The sequence below is a fragment of the Tachypleus tridentatus genome, chromosome 1, assembly GCF_004210375.1.
Source record: "Tachypleus tridentatus isolate NWPU-2018 chromosome 1, ASM421037v1, whole genome shotgun sequence".
Classification (NCBI taxonomy): domain Eukaryota; kingdom Metazoa; phylum Arthropoda; class Merostomata; order Xiphosura; family Limulidae; genus Tachypleus; species Tachypleus tridentatus.
Genome location: NC_134825.1, coordinates 132,466,324 through 132,486,046, shown reverse-complemented (window position 1 = coordinate 132,486,046; position 19,723 = coordinate 132,466,324). Strand labels below are relative to the sequence as shown.

The 19,723-nt window shown below is 33.1% G+C and overlaps 2 protein-coding genes across 4 annotated transcripts in view; one reads left to right on the top strand and one right to left on the bottom strand.

Moving 5' to 3' along the window:
• Nucleotides 1–5,440, top strand: part of LOC143224624 (GTP-binding protein Di-Ras2-like) — a 34,103-nt gene extending 28,663 nt beyond the window's left edge. For all 3 annotated transcript variants that reach the window (XM_076452768.1, XM_076452761.1, XM_076452760.1), the window contains one exon: nucleotides 3,497–5,440. In XM_076452768.1, the coding sequence (XP_076308883.1) occupies nucleotides 3,497–3,958 (462 nt within the window). In that variant the 3' untranslated portion in view covers nucleotides 3,959–5,440. The remainder of the gene's footprint in view (nucleotides 1–3,496) is intronic.
• Nucleotides 1–19,723, bottom strand: part of LOC143233158 (uncharacterized) — a 144,207-nt gene that overhangs the window by 114,885 nt on the left and 9,599 nt on the right. The window contains exon 2 of the mRNA XM_076469114.1: nucleotides 10,863–10,887. Coding sequence (XP_076325229.1) covers nucleotides 10,863–10,887 — 25 coding nt within the window. The remainder of the gene's footprint in view (nucleotides 1–10,862; nucleotides 10,888–19,723) is intronic.

Genomic DNA, 19,723 nt, shown 5'->3' with positions numbered 1-19,723 from the left:
CTACTAATGTTCCTTTCCAGTCGATGCATTTCACGATTCGAATGCTTTGTAGTGAGTTATTATTGCATGGACAAGCGATCACAGATATTAACGTTTTGTTTCTATAACTTAAGTGACATGCGATTACGGAAAGCAACTGCCGATAAATTTTAGTTTCTTTTATTTGGGGTGGCTACGGTCTATGTTAGACAAGCCATTAATTTGTATAAAAGATTATATTCAAGCACAATTTGAGAATTCATCAATCATTAAAAAACATATTTTAATGACAAGTCATTTTCATCACAACTGAAAACTTTGCAACAGTTAATCAGGCTGAAGAGAAACAACAACTGGAAATTCCTGAGAGTTTGGCAATTAAAAATACTAAACCAAAATGAAACCATTAAAATTCAGCGACACAACTTCTGCATATGATGCAACTCATTAATTTATAATTCTTATGTATGTACCGTCTGCTTCAGCCGGTTTAGACCCTGTGTCAGTAATCTCAGGCAATAGTCGAAAATTCAAAGTTACATCGTCTGTTTCATCGTTCTCTTTCATGTTAAATCTTCCAATTGGACAATTAGTTTAAATGTTTCAGTTGTTTTACCAATTTGAACATATGTTGTGTAATAGAAAAACCAGTTTCCGTGTTTAGTTTGAAAACTTTTCTACAGGAATTACAAAGGGCATTGATAATTATCATATAATTCTCTAAAGAGAACGTTGTGTTGGTAACCACCATGTTCTATAATATTCGCTCCTTTAAGCGACCAGTTATTGCTTCTGAAAGTTCACACAGTTTTGTGATAAGCTTTTAAAAACTGGATTTCTCTTTAGAACGTTGAAGAAATAATGACATTTTGGTTTTCACACAGCTTATGAAGGATATAAATACATAATGAACCCTGAAATATTATACCCACAGCAACTATATCTTGTTGTTGTACTGAGGTGGAAGTATTTTAAACATCTTTTCAGAATACGTGATGAGTAGCTGCTACATCATTATGTCGCTTATCATTAAGATATGGACTAAACACAGACATAGTGTGCTCATAACTACGTACATTAATCATTGGTTTTATAATACATACAATTTTTTTTTCACCTTTAGAGTTATGTTTGACACTTTAGTGTGTATACACGTACTTACCATCTATAACTAAGGAATCAACTATTGGTAAGGCTCAGTTTTTATACTGGTACATTCATCTGAGATGCAGAGAAACAAACGTACTCAATAAAACTGAATACATAACCCGTTTTTTACAGCAAAACTACTTTTGAAATCCAGAATAGTACACAGATGTGTGCCTTCTCTCTCTTTAGGTCCATACATTTCATAATAAATGGTTGATCTGTATTCCTTTGGAATGAGTGAATGATGTCCTGCTAACATTGTTTTAGAAAAGCATAATAAACTATTGAATGGACAATATGGCAAGATTTTATTAGTACCATAAAAATATCTAAATTTACTTGTAATGCATCATCATATGATTGTTTGTATCGAGGAAATTTCAACTTCATTATCAGATACGCAAAGTATACATAAGATTAATGCAGGAAACACTCAATGACAATCATTTCCAGATCGTATATTTCTATCTAAAAATAAAGGTTTGAACAGTTCATGTATGACGAAAGGTGGATTCTGGCATTTAACATAAACAGTTCGTACGACAAAATAGCCAGCGTCATTTTTAAACAAATATAATCTTCTGATTTTTTCGCATCTCGTAACTAACCAATGCATTGACATTGCGTTAACAAATGTGTACAACTGAGAAGAAATATCTTCGATTGAACAAGCCTGCATAAGTGGGCTATAGGGAGGCAGAAATAACGATGTGACAGTAGACAAGTTTAACTTTCCAAATATACTCCTGTATAGTTCTTTACGCTTCAAATGTTTCCATAGTAAATTCATAATTTTTGGCCTTCACCTTCCTTTAAACAGATTTTTTATGTTACAGACTTTCATCGTTTTATTTTCAAATGGCACATATATATATTTATATATGGGGTGATCAAGTAATGCAAGAAATAGAATGTGAATTAGATTTTTAGCATAGATCATAGATTAACTTTAATTACAAAACTGAAAGAGTGTGGTTATTATCACTCTAAAGATACATACAGCTCACGACGTCATTACACTTTTTAGTAAGTAATTATAGTGTTCATACATAACAAATTAGGCACCATGTTATCAGCAGAGGATCTTAAGTTAAAGAAAGAAAGCATGCCACAGGAAAATAATTAATATTAGAATTGCATATTGATTAGTGTAGTGCTTAATTAAATACCTTCAGTGAATTTCAAGCATCTCACAATGTCGTTAGCTTTGACTCGTTACCGTGCAGGAAACTTATATAACTTTTAGTTGTAGAGAGGATGTTACAATGTGTGCGAAAGATCTTTATATATATATATATATATATATATATATTTGTGCATTTCCCGAAGTAACGAAATAATCTAATTAAAGTATTTCATTTACATTAAGCACACATGGCAAGATGTATTAAAAATCTCATAAAATTAATCAACACAGTTAGAGCCCATGGTGTGTGTGTGTTTTCTTGTAGCAAAACCACATAGGGCTATCTGCTGAGTTCACCGAATGGAATCGAACCCCCTGATTTTAGCGTTGTAAATCTGTAGACTCACCGCTGTACCATGGTGATTAAATACTACTCCTCAAAGCTATATGTATCAGAACTAACACTGGTTGATCACTCAACATCGTCTGATGATTTGTGAACACCTTTTCTATCAGTTGAAACTCGCTTTTTAACAGTGATTAATTAAGTCAGTAACTGGTTGGGTCACTGAGAACGTGGTGGTGACTGATTGGTTCAAGAATTTTGTAACCTGTAGAGCTAATAAGCTAAATCATAACCTGAATCACGTATATGTTATTCTTTATATATATATATATATATGTTCACGCAAAGCTACTCAAGGGATATTTGCTTTGTTGTCCACAATTTAGGACTGATAAATTAGAGACAAGAAAGCTAGTCAACAGCACCTACCGAATAGTAGGATTTGAGAACTATAACTCACTCGAAAGTTCGGAATGTGTTGTTTATCTGATAAGGTTTAAAATGTCACGTGCTACTTTTTTAATCCAGAAAAGCACCTGTGACTAAAAGCTGATGACCAAAATGTGCATTTATTACTTATAGCGGTTTCTTATAATCTAAGAATAAAAGTAATACATAATAAAAACATGTATATTTTACTATTTTGTTACTTACAAAAATTAATTTTAAAATTATTTTTGAAGTTGAACAAGTAGTTAATTAAATGTTAATTTTTGTGAAGACATAAATTGACATTTAAACACCGACTCATAACTGTGTTTATATGGTTCTTGTGGTATAATCTTGTAGGCGAAGAAAGTTTATAAAAGTTCTAATTTTGCTAAAATGTAAATTGTTTCATAAATTAAATTTTCTGGAAGATTTATAAAATAACTTGTCTTTATCATTTCGCCTAGGTTATCAGCTGTAATAAAAACATATGCACACTTCAAATAACGGATACTACAGGAAGCCACCAATTCCCTGCTATGCAGCGACTGAACATCTCCAAAGGTCATGCATTTATTCTAGTATATTCTATTACGAGTAAACAAAGCCTGGAGGAGCTGAAACCCATTTTTGATGTAATAAAGGAAGTCAAAGGCGATATTGAGGGAATCCCCATAATGCTAGTGGGCAATAAATGTGACGAGACTGAAAATCGGGAAGTGGACAACCCATACGGATCAGATCAAGCGCGCCGCTGGGGCTGTGGCTTCATGGAAACATCAGCCAAGACAAACGTCAACGTTAAAGAACTATTCCAAGAGCTTCTAAACATGGAAAAACGCAGACCCATGAACTTTCAACTAGACTCCAAAAAGTCCAAAACGCAACTTAGAAAAGATAAGCTTAAAGGAAAATGTGTACTGATGTGATGTGCTTGATATAAGCCTGCTTATAAAGTGAGGGCGCTATCAGCAAAAAGCTTAGCATTCTCAGCCTTTTCTCGCACGGGTTAGAAGTCAGTTTATCTTTAGAGCACTGGGCAAAGACAAATGTGGTACTACATAGGCAGACCTCTAATCTGTTTTAGTAACTAGCTATTCTTTGTTAAGAAACTTAACATTCCAAGTTTAAACGAAACATCGTATACAAAATAAGAACGAAATAGCCATTAAAGTGTTCCACACAAAGACAACATTAGTTCGAAGTCATTGTCTTGCACATGATTTTGTAAATTAGAGTACTTGTAGTCTAAGCGGATTTTGGAAAGCTGGTTAGTTTTAAGTAAAACAAGAAAACCTGGGCTTACGAAGGAGATATATCGAAATGATTTATATATATATATATATATATATATATATATAAGAGTGGTTTATTTCATGCTAGATCCAAACTTTTATCACAAAGGCCACGATGAAATATCACTTAAATCAATGCAAAAACGTATAATTTGTTTTGTTTTTTTATAGATTTGAAGTAGATTTAGCTTTGTTTTTGATTTAATGATAGGGTAAAAATGTTTGGGTATTAATAAATATATGTTGTTTTTCAAAGAACTCCCAAGCTACTTATATGAAATGAAAAGAGGTCTCTTTATAGTTTTTTTTTTTTTCCAATGAGTGCATTTTTAGAACTATTGCTAAGGATATATTAGTGATCTTTAATTGTATTCATATGTATATACCTAGTTAGTTACATACAGTGTATATATATATATAATATTTTAAGCTTTAAAATTATATATATATATAGCTATACCTTAGGAATAGTAATCAAAATAAATTTTAAAGTTGAGAAAAAATTGTATTTGACTCAAAGTTTACTCTTTATACCTATCTTACTTCGACGTTTTTTCTGCTGCAATATATATATATATATCATTCTTGTTAAATAAATAATGGCGTCTTTGCTTTTTTTAGCTCTTAGAGTCTCTTGGTTTTCTTTAAAGTAGTAATTTCATTAGTGTAAGTCTTACGATTAATATTAACGCAGGTGTCCAAACTTATGAATAAAGTGTTAATATTTTAAGAACTGTGTTGTTATACTATGTAAAAGGTTTATGACGAGTTTAAATATATTTTTACTCTTTTTGCGTTATATTTTTAGGAATTATCTACCGACGAGCAATTGCATAATTTTCTATAACTGAATTTCATCATAGAAGTATCATATTGAACAACGTGACTTTTAACAACTGTCTTGACAATATTATGCATTTAAAGCTTGTATTTATCTCATCAGTTAGTATAAATTATCTGATACATATTCCAGTTATGTCTAAAATTCCTTGTTTTTTTCATAAAATATATGAACATTTTAACCATTGACCAGCTATCAAACTTAGTTTATTTTAGTTTTTCACAATGTCAAATGGTCCCAATGCGTTTCGCTCTCGAATAAAGTTCATGAAGATTTTAATTTTGATGGTCTTCCAAATTATTTTATGAACAAAACAAACAAAAGAGTTTTGTTTAAAATGTTATCTTTCGTGAAAATAAATATTTTGTCTGCGAAAATATTTGAAAATAGTTTTTCACAATTATAATTGAGAAAATAGGGTTAATTACCTATTTACCTAAATGAAGGCCTGGCATGGCCAGGTGGTCAAGGCACTCGACTCGTAATCCAAGGGTCGCGGGTTCTAATCCCCGTCCCACCAAACATGCTTGCCCTTGCAGCCGTGGGGGTGTTATAATTTGACGATCGATCCCATTATTCGTTGGTGAAAGAGTAGCCCAAGATTGGCGGTGGGTGGTGATGACTAGCTGCCTTCCATCTAGTCTTACACTGCTAAATTAGGGACTGCTAGCGTAGATAGCCCTCTTGTATCTTTTTCGCGAAATTCGAAACAAACCAAGCCAAACCTAAATGATTTTGTAGCGAAAATGGAGGATTTCAATTAAACTATTTCGATACACGTCACACACTCTTCGTTCGGCATGCGTGCCATTCGTGACCGACACCTGGAACTTTTTAAATATGAGAACCATCATTCCATTCTAATTACTATATAAAGAATATTGTACTACACGATATTAATATGACTTAATTAACGGAGTTCACATTCTTTCTTACTTTTTTTGTTCAAGTTATAAGAGTGTTCATTAAAATACTTAGAGAAATGTTTACTTTCGGGTAACAAATATTTTATTGCGAGAAAGAAAAATATGTTAAAAATATGTTGAGTTAGTGGGAACATTCAATATATATTATTTGAAATTACTTTATGAAACGCAAGCTGATGAAAGTGTCGTATCTATCTTTAAGCCCCCTTGTATCATAGCAGCATGTCTACGGACTTATAACGCTAGAATCCAGGTTCCGATACCAGTTGTGTGCAGAGCACAGATAGTCCTTTGTTTAGTTTCGTGCTTAACTTCAATCAAAGAAACAAAATCTATCTTTAAAACGGCCCAGCGTGGTCTGATGGTTAGGGCGCTTGACCTGCAACCTGCAAATCGCGGAATCAAATCTCCATTACCAAACATGATCGTCTTTTCAGGCGTGGATGAGTTATAATTGGACGGCCAAGAGCACTATTCGTTGGTAAAAGAGTAACCCAAGAGTTGGCAGTAGGTGGCATTGACTATATCATTGCTGAATTAGGGACGACTAGCGAAACTAAAATAAACCAGACCATATTTGATATTGATTCAAACCCCTCAAAGTCGTAGAGTTTGCATGTGTTTATTTGCTGCTATATAATTTTATATAATTTTTTAAAAAACTCTTGTATAAACATGTCAAAAGCGTGAAGCTATATCAGAGAATAAGTAACCGTGGCCTGAGTGAATTAATCAAGTAGCACAAAAATATATTAATTATGCACTGAAGTATCACCCAATATTTCAAAATGATCAATTCATCACGCTACAATAGACTTATATATAATTTTAAAAAAATATATTTACAAATTTAGTGAAACATCTTAGTCAAATATTGATATATTCCTTCTAATTTTACATTGACACTACTTAAAAACTGTAATTTACTTCGAAGTTATATTCACCAACTTAATATGGTGCTTAAATTAAAATAAATCACATGATGCTGTAGTTGCTTGGGCTTGCACTACACTTTCTAATGCATTAAAATGTGGTACAGTTAGAATTAATAGATGATAAGTATTTGGCTCAAACAATTCATTACTTTGTTTAAAATAAAACAATACTATAAAAATTTTAATGTGATATACTCTATTTTATTTTTAACTACATCGTCTATACATTTTAAGCCCTTAAAATCCGCCCCCCGCTAGTACAGCGGTATGTCTCCGGATTTACAATGCTAAAATCAGGGGTTCGATTCCCCTCGGTGGTCTGAGCAGATACACCGATGTGGCTTTGCTATAAATAAAAACACAAAACACACCCTTAAAATCTGGGTATATAATTAGAAAATGCAGTACCTAGTTTATTTTTTTATTAAGCACAAAATAACACAATGGATTATCTTTGATCTGATTATCGAGGGTATTTAAATGCAGCTTTTAGCATTATAGGCCTTCAGACTTACCCCTGAGCGAACGGAAGGAATAATAACAGCATTTTTATTTTAAAGCAGATATATCATCTGAACGAGTCTTCATTCTAAATAAAAAAAATCTCTTTAACCAACTCGAATGTCTTTAGAAATTACTGTTCTAAGAGCATAGAAGTTGTTGATGATGCGTAATGAACGTACTTTCACATGATTCTCTTCTTGTGATACGCAGGAACATTATATGTTTTCTACATGTCTTAGTTCTGTAAGACTTTTTTAATTCTCACTTCTTTAGTTTTTTTACAGTTTTTGCATAAACACCTGATCCAGAAAATTGTTTGGTTATCTTCTCCTCGTTGATTTGTTTCTTTATTTTATATAGTACATACTATGTATACTACCTTAAGAGTGACCTTATTATCCCTTGCTGGCTGATTAAATAATGTCTGTATGTTACAGCTAGCCAATACCATGAGAGAATAAGAGTCAGAAGATGATGCTGTCGGTTGGACAAAGAAACCGAGTTTACTTGTAGAACTCAAGTGTGCTTTTATAAACTCAGTTCTAGCTGGAGTTGTTAATGTAAAGAGACACTTTATAATCAGCGTACTTAGTATGACAGAAGCCTAACCTAAAAGAGGGAATGCTATGAACCTAATTACGATCCGGTAGAGGCGATTATCTTTTAATGTACACAAGTATGTATATTGCATTCTGTTTCTATTTTGTTTTTGTTTTCTTGCAATAAAAATTTAATTTATTTTGTTAAACTTCCCCAATATCATTATTTCACACAAACTAATGAAATGCATTCAAACTATCAAACGCAGACTACTCCATTTATTTCCTAATTGAATATGCCGTTATTAGTGGATATAACTATCTGATACTTGTATGGAAATCAGTTAATCTGAAAATATCAGAAATAGACAGGGAAGATAAACTTTGATTCGTGACAATAGGGATTATTCTGGAGTTTCTTTCTCGACAGCGTGCATATAAGCCTTTTCTTGAACTTCTGAGTTAAATTAGTTTAAAGGAGTTGTTTTCACTAAAAGAATGGCATTTTATGTGGGCAGAAGTATTCCTGATTAAAAGAGAAAGTTTGCTAGAAAAAAGGAAAAAGATATAAGGGAGAGATGTCAAGTCAAGAAGAAGCTTTCTCCTGGAAATAGAACTCTTTCTCACGACGTAAAAGTTTCTAAAATCAGTTAGCCTGCAAATGCAGACTCAGTGGGATTTTCTCATGTCTAGAACATCCAGACCATTCAAGAATACGGTATCTCTTTGGATCGATCTTGGTGCAAGAGGAACACCGATGACTAAAAGTCGTTAAAGTAGAGCAGCTTCTGTTGGGTGTGAGACCGTGTTAAGCTCTATTTGAAGTTTTATGTCAAATAAAGACATACTTTAAGACCATCGTATTTAGTTCAACAAAAGTTTATCCTGAGAGAGAAAACTGTATATCTAATCATAATCTGGTAGAAGTGATTATCTTTTATGTGTACAAGCATGTACACTTTTTCTTCCTCTTTTATAACAAATATTGTTTTCATTTTGTTAAATTTAACAAGTCTCATTATTCCAAACACACACTGAGGAAACTCTTTCAGGTTTTCAAACATGGACTATTCCCCTTATTTCCTGATCGAATATGTTGTTATTAGTGGATTCAGCTGTCTGATACTTATATGGAAATCATTAAACCAGAAATACCACATCCTTGGTAAATATTTCCATATAAATCTTAACTGGGTGAATATGATTATCATTCATATTAATTTGCTTTAGAAATTAATAATAGGAAATAAAAACTATTAGAAGTTTTAATGTACGATACCAATAACTCGCCTATTTAAAACCACATTAAAAAACTGAAATTCATCTGCAGTTACTTTCCTACAGCTACTATGAGTGTAATTGTCGGAAACATTTAGTTTCATTTTACTCATTATATAGTAAATCAGTAACTCTTACAGGGTCTGTTAGAATCAACCAAAAAGACAATTTTTCCTAATTATTCATAGAAAATTAAATAAAATATAAAAACTGAAATAATGTTTAATATTTTAATGTGAAAAGAAGTAATGATTTCAATACTTTCTCAAATATTACCAAAAATATTCATTCACCACTCGATTCCATCAAGGAACATAAAGCCGCAATCACTAGCGGATTCTTCAAAAGGTTTTTAAGTGAGTAGGTTGTTAGCCCACTGCACCGAGCCGTCCCTAATTTAGCAGTGTAAGACTAGAGGGAAGGCAGCTAGTCATCACCACCCACCGCCAACTCTTGGGCTACTCTTTTACCAACGATTAGTGGGATTTACCGTAACATTATAACGCCCACACGGCTGGGAGGGCGAGCATGTTTGGCGCGACGCGGGCGCGAACCCACGACCCTCGGATTGCGAGTCGCACGCCTTAACACTCAAAAAGAACAAAGTTAACTGCATTATTCAACTATTTTCGGGAAAATAAAATAAAATCATGCAATGAAACACATATTAAATAAATAAAAATATATATATTTGATAAACAAACAAATTAACTGAGTTGAATTAGAAATAATTTGAAAGAAGAAACTTTAGCTTGTGTTCATCAAAGCGTTAAAATATGCTGGTTGTTTATTCTACTGGAATAAGGTTAAATTTTATGTTCTTTACGACAGGTTTTGCCTTATATTTTATATAAGATTACAAAAATGTATATTAATAATAAGAAAAATATATTTTAAACATCCTTTTTCCAGTCATTACAGGGTTCTTGATATAATATAGTGTACGTTTAGAACACATCTTTCCAAAACCTTAAAGTACTTTAAAGTGTACGGAGATGTTAGTTTCCAAGGTCATGTTTAAGCAGATCAGAAGTACAAAAATAATTCTAGGAGGTTCTTAGGAATTAAAAGGTTTGTAGTCAAGTGGAGCTGTTGTGATTTAAATTTCTGGAGCTATTTCTTCATGATTTTCAGTTGTGATTGGAAGCTTGACACTTTATGAGCCTTTAGAAACTTAGAAAATAATACTAAAAAGATATGCTTAACTTAACCACAATGGTATTTTGGGTCAGAAAAGTTCTGTTTTGCAATTACAGCTTTCACTTTGTGGAAAAGTGTTATTCCCAATTGACTTGGAGCATGGTTTTGAAACCTGTTACTATCCAATGCTCTGCTGTGAAAATCTTCTTTTTTAAAAGTTTGTGCCGTTTTACCTCTAAACTCTAACACCTTTAACAATCTTATTTAATAAATATTTATTTTAGAAATATTATGCCATATTTCTTCAATGATAGTGCTATATATGATATCGCTGTACTAGCAAATGATTGAAAATTCATTATAATAAAATATATAGGTGCATCATCAATAAAATTCTGAGCTTTTCAATTCAGATGTGGTTAATATTGTAAATGTTAATGAAGTTACGATATTTTTACAATTGATGTTTCAAATCTCATCTTGTCATTATATAAGGTCGAGAAAAAATGGCAAATTATTATAATGGTAGTAGCAACACGTCTTCGGAAAGCTCCATAACCAGTCTTTAGCAGGTGTGAAGCAGGGTGGTATTGTAGCTGAGACCATGATGGAAGTTCACCACAATATAATGAATATTAGATAGAACACTATTCTACATCAAGATCACATTCTAGATACTTTCACACTGTTGGAGCTTGGCTTGACACAAGAGTACAAACAACCCATGAAAATCTTTCCTAGTTAATGTGCACATTGCTAAGCTCCAGAATGTAAATCTTCAAAATGGAATAGCACTGGGATAAAATAGGCATTAAGAATGTACCATGTGGTGGATCCTGATAGAACAAAGGAATTTTTTGTTGTGTTTCATGGGTTGCCAATGGTTTAAATATCAAAGATATTAAATATGCTCATGAATATAGATGAAGAAATGAGCATCATCTATCCAGTGTGTGTATTATTGCGAGTTTTTCCTCAAATTCATCATGCGTCATGATCTACAATACAAAAGTTATATGGTATTCACAGTAATACACTTTTCATTCCTAAACACGCCAAATTGTGTCTGGAAAATAACGCACAAATAGCTATACATACATTTGAATATTGTAAACTTTTTTTAAAACACCACAACCTAGAAACTGCTTACTATATGGAAGAAGCCAGTAGTAAATGCTTCAGTAGTATGTACCACCTTTAAAATAGTATTTACTGATTAGGAACTTTTTAACCAACCTGCTAACAACATTTGTGTAAACCTCCCATATTTTATATACTTTCTGTTTGTGAGAGTATGTACAGAATTTTTCCTTTCATCGGTATTGTAGCTATTTTGACAGTACAACTCCATCAGTATGATCTATTGTTTTGAACTTAATATAGCATCATGCTTTCCATTTCTAGCAATACAGGCTTCTCTTTCATCAAGTGCTTATTATTCAGTCACAGTGTCTTCTCTAGTTATGAAAATCATTGACTATGACTCTTCATTGTTCTATATTCCTCGCTGTGATAAATAAAACTAGATTTGAAAAAAAAATGAAGAAAGGAAAATTAAAGAAGCCTTACTTATACAACAACTCAAGCCCAAAATAAACCAATACAAAGGAACACCTTTATACCTATATTGAAAATAATATAATAAATAATAAAAATAAAATAAATAATATAAAATTATATATTCAAACATCTAAGCACGCCCCCTACATCCCGACACTCAGTTACACAACCCCTTTCAAACATGTGGTCAGCTTCCGGTCAGTTACCTCTTTCTTTGTGAACCCGACGATGACCGAAGAAGGTCGAAACGTTGTTCGCTCCTTTACGTAAAACATTTTCTCAACCCAAACGAGCCGTTTCTACATATATAGTTAGGAACGTCAGTTCTGCTACAATAATTCTATAGCACATGGTTAAGAAGTTAATAATTTTCTTGAGCGGATCTCTGGTAATTTATTACAATTTTAAGTAAAATTTTTGAAGAGAAATAAATAAAATGGTCTTTTTTTCTGTACAGAATAATACGCAAATTTTATCACTAGGTGGTCACCCGCTTACATACATAATGGCGTAATAATAACTGAAATCGTTAGTATAGATAACAGGGCTGAAGGTGAGCAGCTAACCACCTGGCCATGCCTAGCCATAATGTTTAATTTAATTGTTTTTTATCAAGCACTAAATTGCATAATGGGCTATTTGTGCTGTATCCGCTACAAACATCTGATTCCTTGCTTTATAAGCCACCAGACTTAACGCTAAGTTTTTAAGCAATAAAAACAGGAAAGAAAAACATCAACTCCAATTTTTCACGTCATAATCTCTCTTTAATTATCAGTATACTTTCCATAAATTCATATTTTTTAAAACAAAACAAAATATAAAAATGCATCAGATTCACTTAATCTTATTCATAAATGTACGTTCTCCGACAGTCATAAGTAAGATTGAAATCCAGGGTTCGATTTCTCGCAACGAATGGAGTGCAGATGGCTCTTTGTGTAGCATTACGCTAAGCTAACAGCACTATAGATGTTTTATGCTCAAATAGTCATCCGTGGTCCAAGAAATAGGATGTTGTAAATAAATATAGCTTTTATGCATGTATACAAACTTCACTTAAACCAATAGAAGGTCTATATATTTTTGCGAGGTCTGTTGACTTGTTTCTTGTTATTCACACAACTACAGTGTTATAAGCCCATAGATTGAGAGCTGCCCAGGTAAGATCAGCAACATTCACTTCTAAATAAATAAATTGCATCATTTAAACGATCACCTTTGTTGTCTTCTGTATGGAAAAATAATTAAATATAATGTCAAAGTTCACAGCGAGGGCTAAGATTCTGAGATATCCCACAGACCACGACATCACACACGCGTTAGGAATATCTCGTGTGATTAAAGTGCATCATAAAACATAATTTCCATGGATAAAAGGTTTACATCCATTATCTAATTTTGCTATTTATATAAAAATTGCTTTTGTTTTATTTATAATGTACTCTTCATTGAGTATTATTGAGTTACATTGTTTGTTTGTTTTTCGAATTTCGCGAAAGCTACACGAGAGCTATCTGCGCTAGGCATCCCTAATTTAGTAGTGTAAAACTAGAGGAAAGGCAACTATTTAGCACCACCCACCCCACCGCCAACTCTTCTGCTACTCTTTTGCCAACGAATAGTTGGATTGACCGTAACATTGTAACGCACCCACAGCTGAAAGAGCGAGCATGCTTGGTGTGAACCCGCGACCCTCAGGTTACGAGTCGAGTGTCTTACCCACTTGGCCATGCCGGGCCGGAGTTCCAATGTTACATCCATATTTACTTGTTTTTACTTGAAAAATATTATTAAAAATATTCATAGTATAACAATATTAATTTAAAATAATTAATTTTTAACCACACTTATAATATCTTATTATGTGTTTTATGCATGGGTATACTGTCCTAAATAGGTTATGTCCAAGGAAATAATGTCTGTATGCCAACAGCTAAGCAGTTTTCAAATGAAACTGTTTCAAAATCTGTCACTGTAGAACGCGACTGATTTCTAATTAACTTCAACTTACTAAATGACTCCTTCCGCTATGACGATGATTGGGGTTTGTACAAAAAATGCGAAAGCAAACACAATATTTAGAAATAGTATCTGAGTATATTATGTTGATTGATCAAATATATTTTTTCCTTCCACAGAGAAATCTACCAGATAATTTGGCCTTCTCAGTTGGCTTGAGAACAAAAAACAAAACAAAACTACATTTGCTGGACAATAAAGTTATAAATTCTATTCCTCTTTATTACATTAAATAATTTGGAAAATCAAGTAGAGAGGTCGCGAATAGCCAAATACAATTATTTGTTTTAAGCACAAAATACGTTTTTTATCTAATTAGTAGGAATCGTTTTTGAATTAGTTGAGACTGTTTTCTTCTCTCTTACTGCCCGGCATGGTTAATTGATGGGAGCTGGATTAGTGATCTGGGGGTGACAGGTTCGAACCCCTCTTCCACTAAACATGCTCGATCTTTCAGCGACGGAGGCATAATAATATTACGATCAATCCCACTATTCGTTGATAAACAAAGTAGCCCAAGATGTAGATGCTGCAATTCTTTAATCAAAACTTTAAATTCTGAATATGATGGAACCATGAATTTGGTTGCTATTATATTAAAACATTGTAATAAACTAATACAGCATCGATGACTGTTTATCTATTTAAATAAAAAAAACTGTTTACTCACAGTCCTTGTTACAATGTTTACATCGAGCTTACCATAAAGTGTTGGAAACAGACAAACAAACTAAAAAGTAAATCATTACACTTTTCTCATCCTCCAGTAAGCCTTTTATGCCTTTTAAACTATTAAAACATACTATGTCTTTTTTTATTACAATTTATAATGACAGACATGAATAAAACATTGTTTCCTTTATTCTACTTAGCGCCAAAGATCAGAAATTTTAAAGACAAGAAGAAATAGAATAACAGAACTCGCTAACGTATGTTGGAAATACAAAAATTTTAAAAGTATAGTCAATATGCATATGCTTCAAGCAAAGAAGAGAGCAAAAAGTGGAGCAAAGTTTGTATATATGTGTGTGTAACTTATATTCACAATTTAGCGCTTTTTAACTTTTCATAAACTGAACTAACAATGAGTTAGAGTGACAGAATTAGATGTCTCTGAGTAGTGTTGGCTCCAATAGTTGACTAATAAAAAATTCTATTACTGTGTCTTTTAAAGCCAATTAATGCACAATATAACAAATATAGCTATTAGATAAGTTAAAAATTCCTGTTTATATTATATCGAAAGAGTTTTAGCTTAAAACTAGAATGAGTTAAACATATTCTTATTTTAACCATCTGTGTATATAACTGTTTTTGTTTATATCTGTAATTTTAACACCTGGTTAATAAACCTAGGAGTAAGCCATTTTGCTTAAACCAAATATAATAAACGAATAACTTACTACTTAACCAATTACCCTCCTATTATAAAAACAAACAAACAGACTCATCGCTTCTCATTTTCTGTATAATAGTCACTTGAAGTATAAAACACATCAATTCTAATACTTTGCGGTGTTAGGTATAGACTATAAATGAACTTTTCTTTATGCATTAAATCAAAACGTTTGCAACTACTAACACTACTTACACATAGATGTTATTTTTATTTCTGTTTATGGGACATTAGCACCAAAAAATATTTCACTCTAACTCATTGTTACATGTTCAGCCTAAGATCAATCAGTTTATCTAACTTCAAAACATCTGAGCTGATTAAATGGTTAAATGTGCAAGCCAAAAATGAAAGTTGAACAACATCTTTGAAATATGTTTATATTATATAGAAAGAGTTTTAGCTTAAATTGTTTAAATACAGATAAATTGAAACAGCAGAGGTTTCAAGTCTTTTTTTTATGTTTATAAATGTAACACAATTGTTTTTATCGTTATAGAACGCCTCCCGCTAGTACAGCGGTAAGTATACGGGTTTACAACGCTAAAATCAGGAGTTCGATTTCACTCGGTGGGCTCAGCAGATAGCTCGATGTGACTTGGCTATAAGAAAGACAAACTTCGTAGAATATACTTTGTAACAATCACAAGACTGAATTCATGATATTTGCAAACAAATATATCTGTTGAATGATAAAAAATTCTATTACTCTATATTTTAAAACTAGTTTATGCACAATATAACAAATAAAGCTATTAGACAATCATTAAAACGACTGATCTTAGATAATAAACGATAGGTTATAATTCTTATTTTGCAACAAAACTATATTGTGTCTGACAGAAGTCAAAAGTTCAAACAGGGTCTGTCTATAAATATAATTTAAAATTTATTTTCATAGTGAAGGATAATTTGGCTCTTACCAATTTAGTTCTACTTTCCATATTTTCTTAGGCATAAAAATCACATCTACATGTGAAATATTCGAGTTCCATTTCATTATACAATGAATTTTGTACTTCAATAGTGACAAAATTAGATGTCTCTGGGTAGTGTTGACAGTTCGGTTACAAGTTCAGACATACCAATCAACAAAAACAGTATGATTTTTAACATAAAGCATAAAAGTGATCCATAGATATGGATGGGTTTGCTTTAAAATGGCGGCTTGTACATTGTGTACGTTAGTCTGCATAACCCAGCCAAAGAGCTAGAAATGAAAAGCCCTTCATTAATAAAGTACAAAACCACCTCTAAATTTCGGCTAACTTTCGATGAAATCCAAAAAACTGGTCGCATAATATATATTTTCTTCTTCTCTGTCAGCTGTAACTCATAAAACACGGTGCCTATGACCAGACTGCACACCAAAACACTTCACTACTTCCTAGATTGTGCCTTTTAATACCTAGAACAGCAAGTTATCCACGGTAGGTTAGTTACAATCCCATAGTAGTAGTCATGATCTATATTCAGTAAATCATTATGTGCATTATATGGTCTGGCTTGTTTTGAATTTCGCGCAAAGCTATACGAGGGCTATCTGCACTAGTTGTCCCTAATTTAGCAGTGTAAGACTAGAGGGAAGGCAGCTAGTCATCACCACCCACCGCCAACTCTTGGGCTACTCTTTTACCAACGAATAGTAGGATTGAACATCACTATATAACGCCCCCACGGCTGAAAGGGCGATCATGTTTGTGTGACGGGGTTTCAAACCTGCAACCTTCGGTTACGAGTCGAGTGCCTTAACCTATTTGGCCATGCCGGGCCAAAATGATTTGTACAGAGATGATAATCATAAGAGTGTACGTATTGAAAATACTCCCCACAAAGTATACAATCGTAACTCGTGTCTGTAGTTATATTTGTCTATCATTTTTATACACATGTATAATCTAAATCAAAGGAAGTCTGTAAGAAGCGACCAATGTTTTGACCTATATATTTTTAGTCACGTGTTGGCCAACAACTGCTTCTTGAGGAACATTCAGTTCTGTATCACGTAATGAAACCGAGAACTGATATATGATACTTCATCTTATATATAACGGCACAGAACACAAATTATGGCTTTTTCACAATATAAAGAATAATATGTTAAATACTGTGTAATACCACTCTATTATTGGAGCATGAGTATCGTGAATATTAAAGATAACTTTTTCAATGTGGTGATAGACTCCTAAGTTTTGTCATTTAACGTCAAAAGGTATGGTCTACAATAAAAGACATGTCTGTCCTTTCCATGAAATCAGTTTATAAAGAGTATTTCTATAAGATTCACATAAAACCAGACACTCACCAACTTCATTACTTTTATTTCTAAAGCTCATCATTCAAAGAGCGTGCTTATCATAATAAAGTTGGTATTATTCTTACTTTATAACATAATAATAAAATATTTACATCTTAAATGTCAATGAAGTTGATATAAGATTTACAAAAGTTTAGCAAAGTTCACTGTAGTAACAGAAACAAGTTAAAGTCATAACACATTAACACATGGTTCCTTTTTAAGTTACAGTTACCTAAGTTTAGAGATGAGAGACTTTTATACACTTTTAAAGGAGGCTTGTGATCGTTGATAAAAATCAATCTTCTGACTGTAATTCATTGTACACTATGGAACATATTGTTACTACAGTGTTTTTTGTTTTGTTGCTGTTAAAAGGAAAAAAAATTAGGAGATCCAGTATTTGATGACAGCATCAAGATCTCATAAAGTGACTGTCCAAGTGAAAATGCAGATAAACACTAAAATAATCGGAGTTTCCCCTCGTATAGTGCTAAGAAAGTTATGTTCAGTCTACACTGCGACGGCTTTCTTGAGTTAGAGAGCATCCAAACACACAAGTCTGTCATTGATAACGGACAAGACATTTTATCAGTATACGTGTTCGTAGTTTCGGCTGGAAATGTATGAAAATTAGGTGGTTAGTTTTTGACGTTCACTGGCGCCAAACACCGGTAAAAAATTCAATATAACTAAAATCGTTCTAAAATGTAAAAACGAATCAATGTAAAACTAAATAAACGTTAAACAACTGGTAAAAACGTAAATAGAGTTTAAAAGGCCTATGGCCTTTAAAAATTTAAAAACATTTAGTAAGGTGGACAGTGTAGTCATCGCTAACGACACTGTACAACGTCAGGAGTGAACCTATGTTTAAAAAAGTCTAAAATACTGCCGACGCTCACAGTCGTAACGACGGCACAACAGTAAAATGTGGGCTTTTGTGACTTGAGTGTCTGGTTTGGTAGTTTGGCAGAGCCCACAGAGTCACTTGATTTTGAACCATCCATATAAATGGGAATGGAAGGATGGTATGAAAGATGTTTAGCAAATAATAGACGGTACCTCCAATCGGGAGTATCTGTCTTCTACAAATGACTCAAAGAAAGTCACATTTGGGGATGGTAATAAGCCATGGCAAAATTGGCTGACCAGTGGATACAGCAATGCCATCCAAGGACAGGCCCAATTCACCCAACTGCTTCTAGATATGAAGGTCCAAAGGAACAATGGCAGGCCATCTTTTCTGGAAAAGCATGGTCTACTGAAGAAGGAAAACATAATCCTAGGTGGAATGTTGTGGTAAGGATTGAAATTTTGAAGCATACAGTAAAGACAGTTGCAAATGGCGGAGGTGTAGAGGAGGCTCATGAGACTCTGTGTACAAACTCTGGATTGGGGAAGTGCAAAAAGCTCCTGATGGTTAACAGAGTCCAACATCTTCAAGACAGAAGTTCTGGCATAGCCACAGACCAGAGATTTATCGTCCAGTTTTAATCAAATGAAGGCACGATAGATCTTTAGCATAAAACATCAATCCGCTCCTCAAGAGGTAGAAGAAAGGACACAGAGAATGTTCAGTACTCTTGTACTCTTTATGTGTAGATGCTTGACAGTGGAATTAAATTCAGCTTATGGTCAAATATAAGCCACAAGAATTTTGCCTCGGGGACCACATAAAGTACAATTTCTCCATGATGAAGCTCGGGATCAGGGTAAATACCCCATTGATAGCAGAAGTGCATGCAAATAATGTTAGAGCAAGAAAAGGTAAAACCACTTGCTGTGGTCCACTTCAGTAAACGATTAACGGCAGTCTATAGCTGCTTCTTAATAAACCTCATGCTCGATGACTGACATGAGATGTGGAAGTCATAGAGACTGTTTGCAATTGTAGGGAGAGTTGTCCACTGATGGCATTAATCTTTATACTAAAAAGTGTGATGCTCAAGACACAATTCT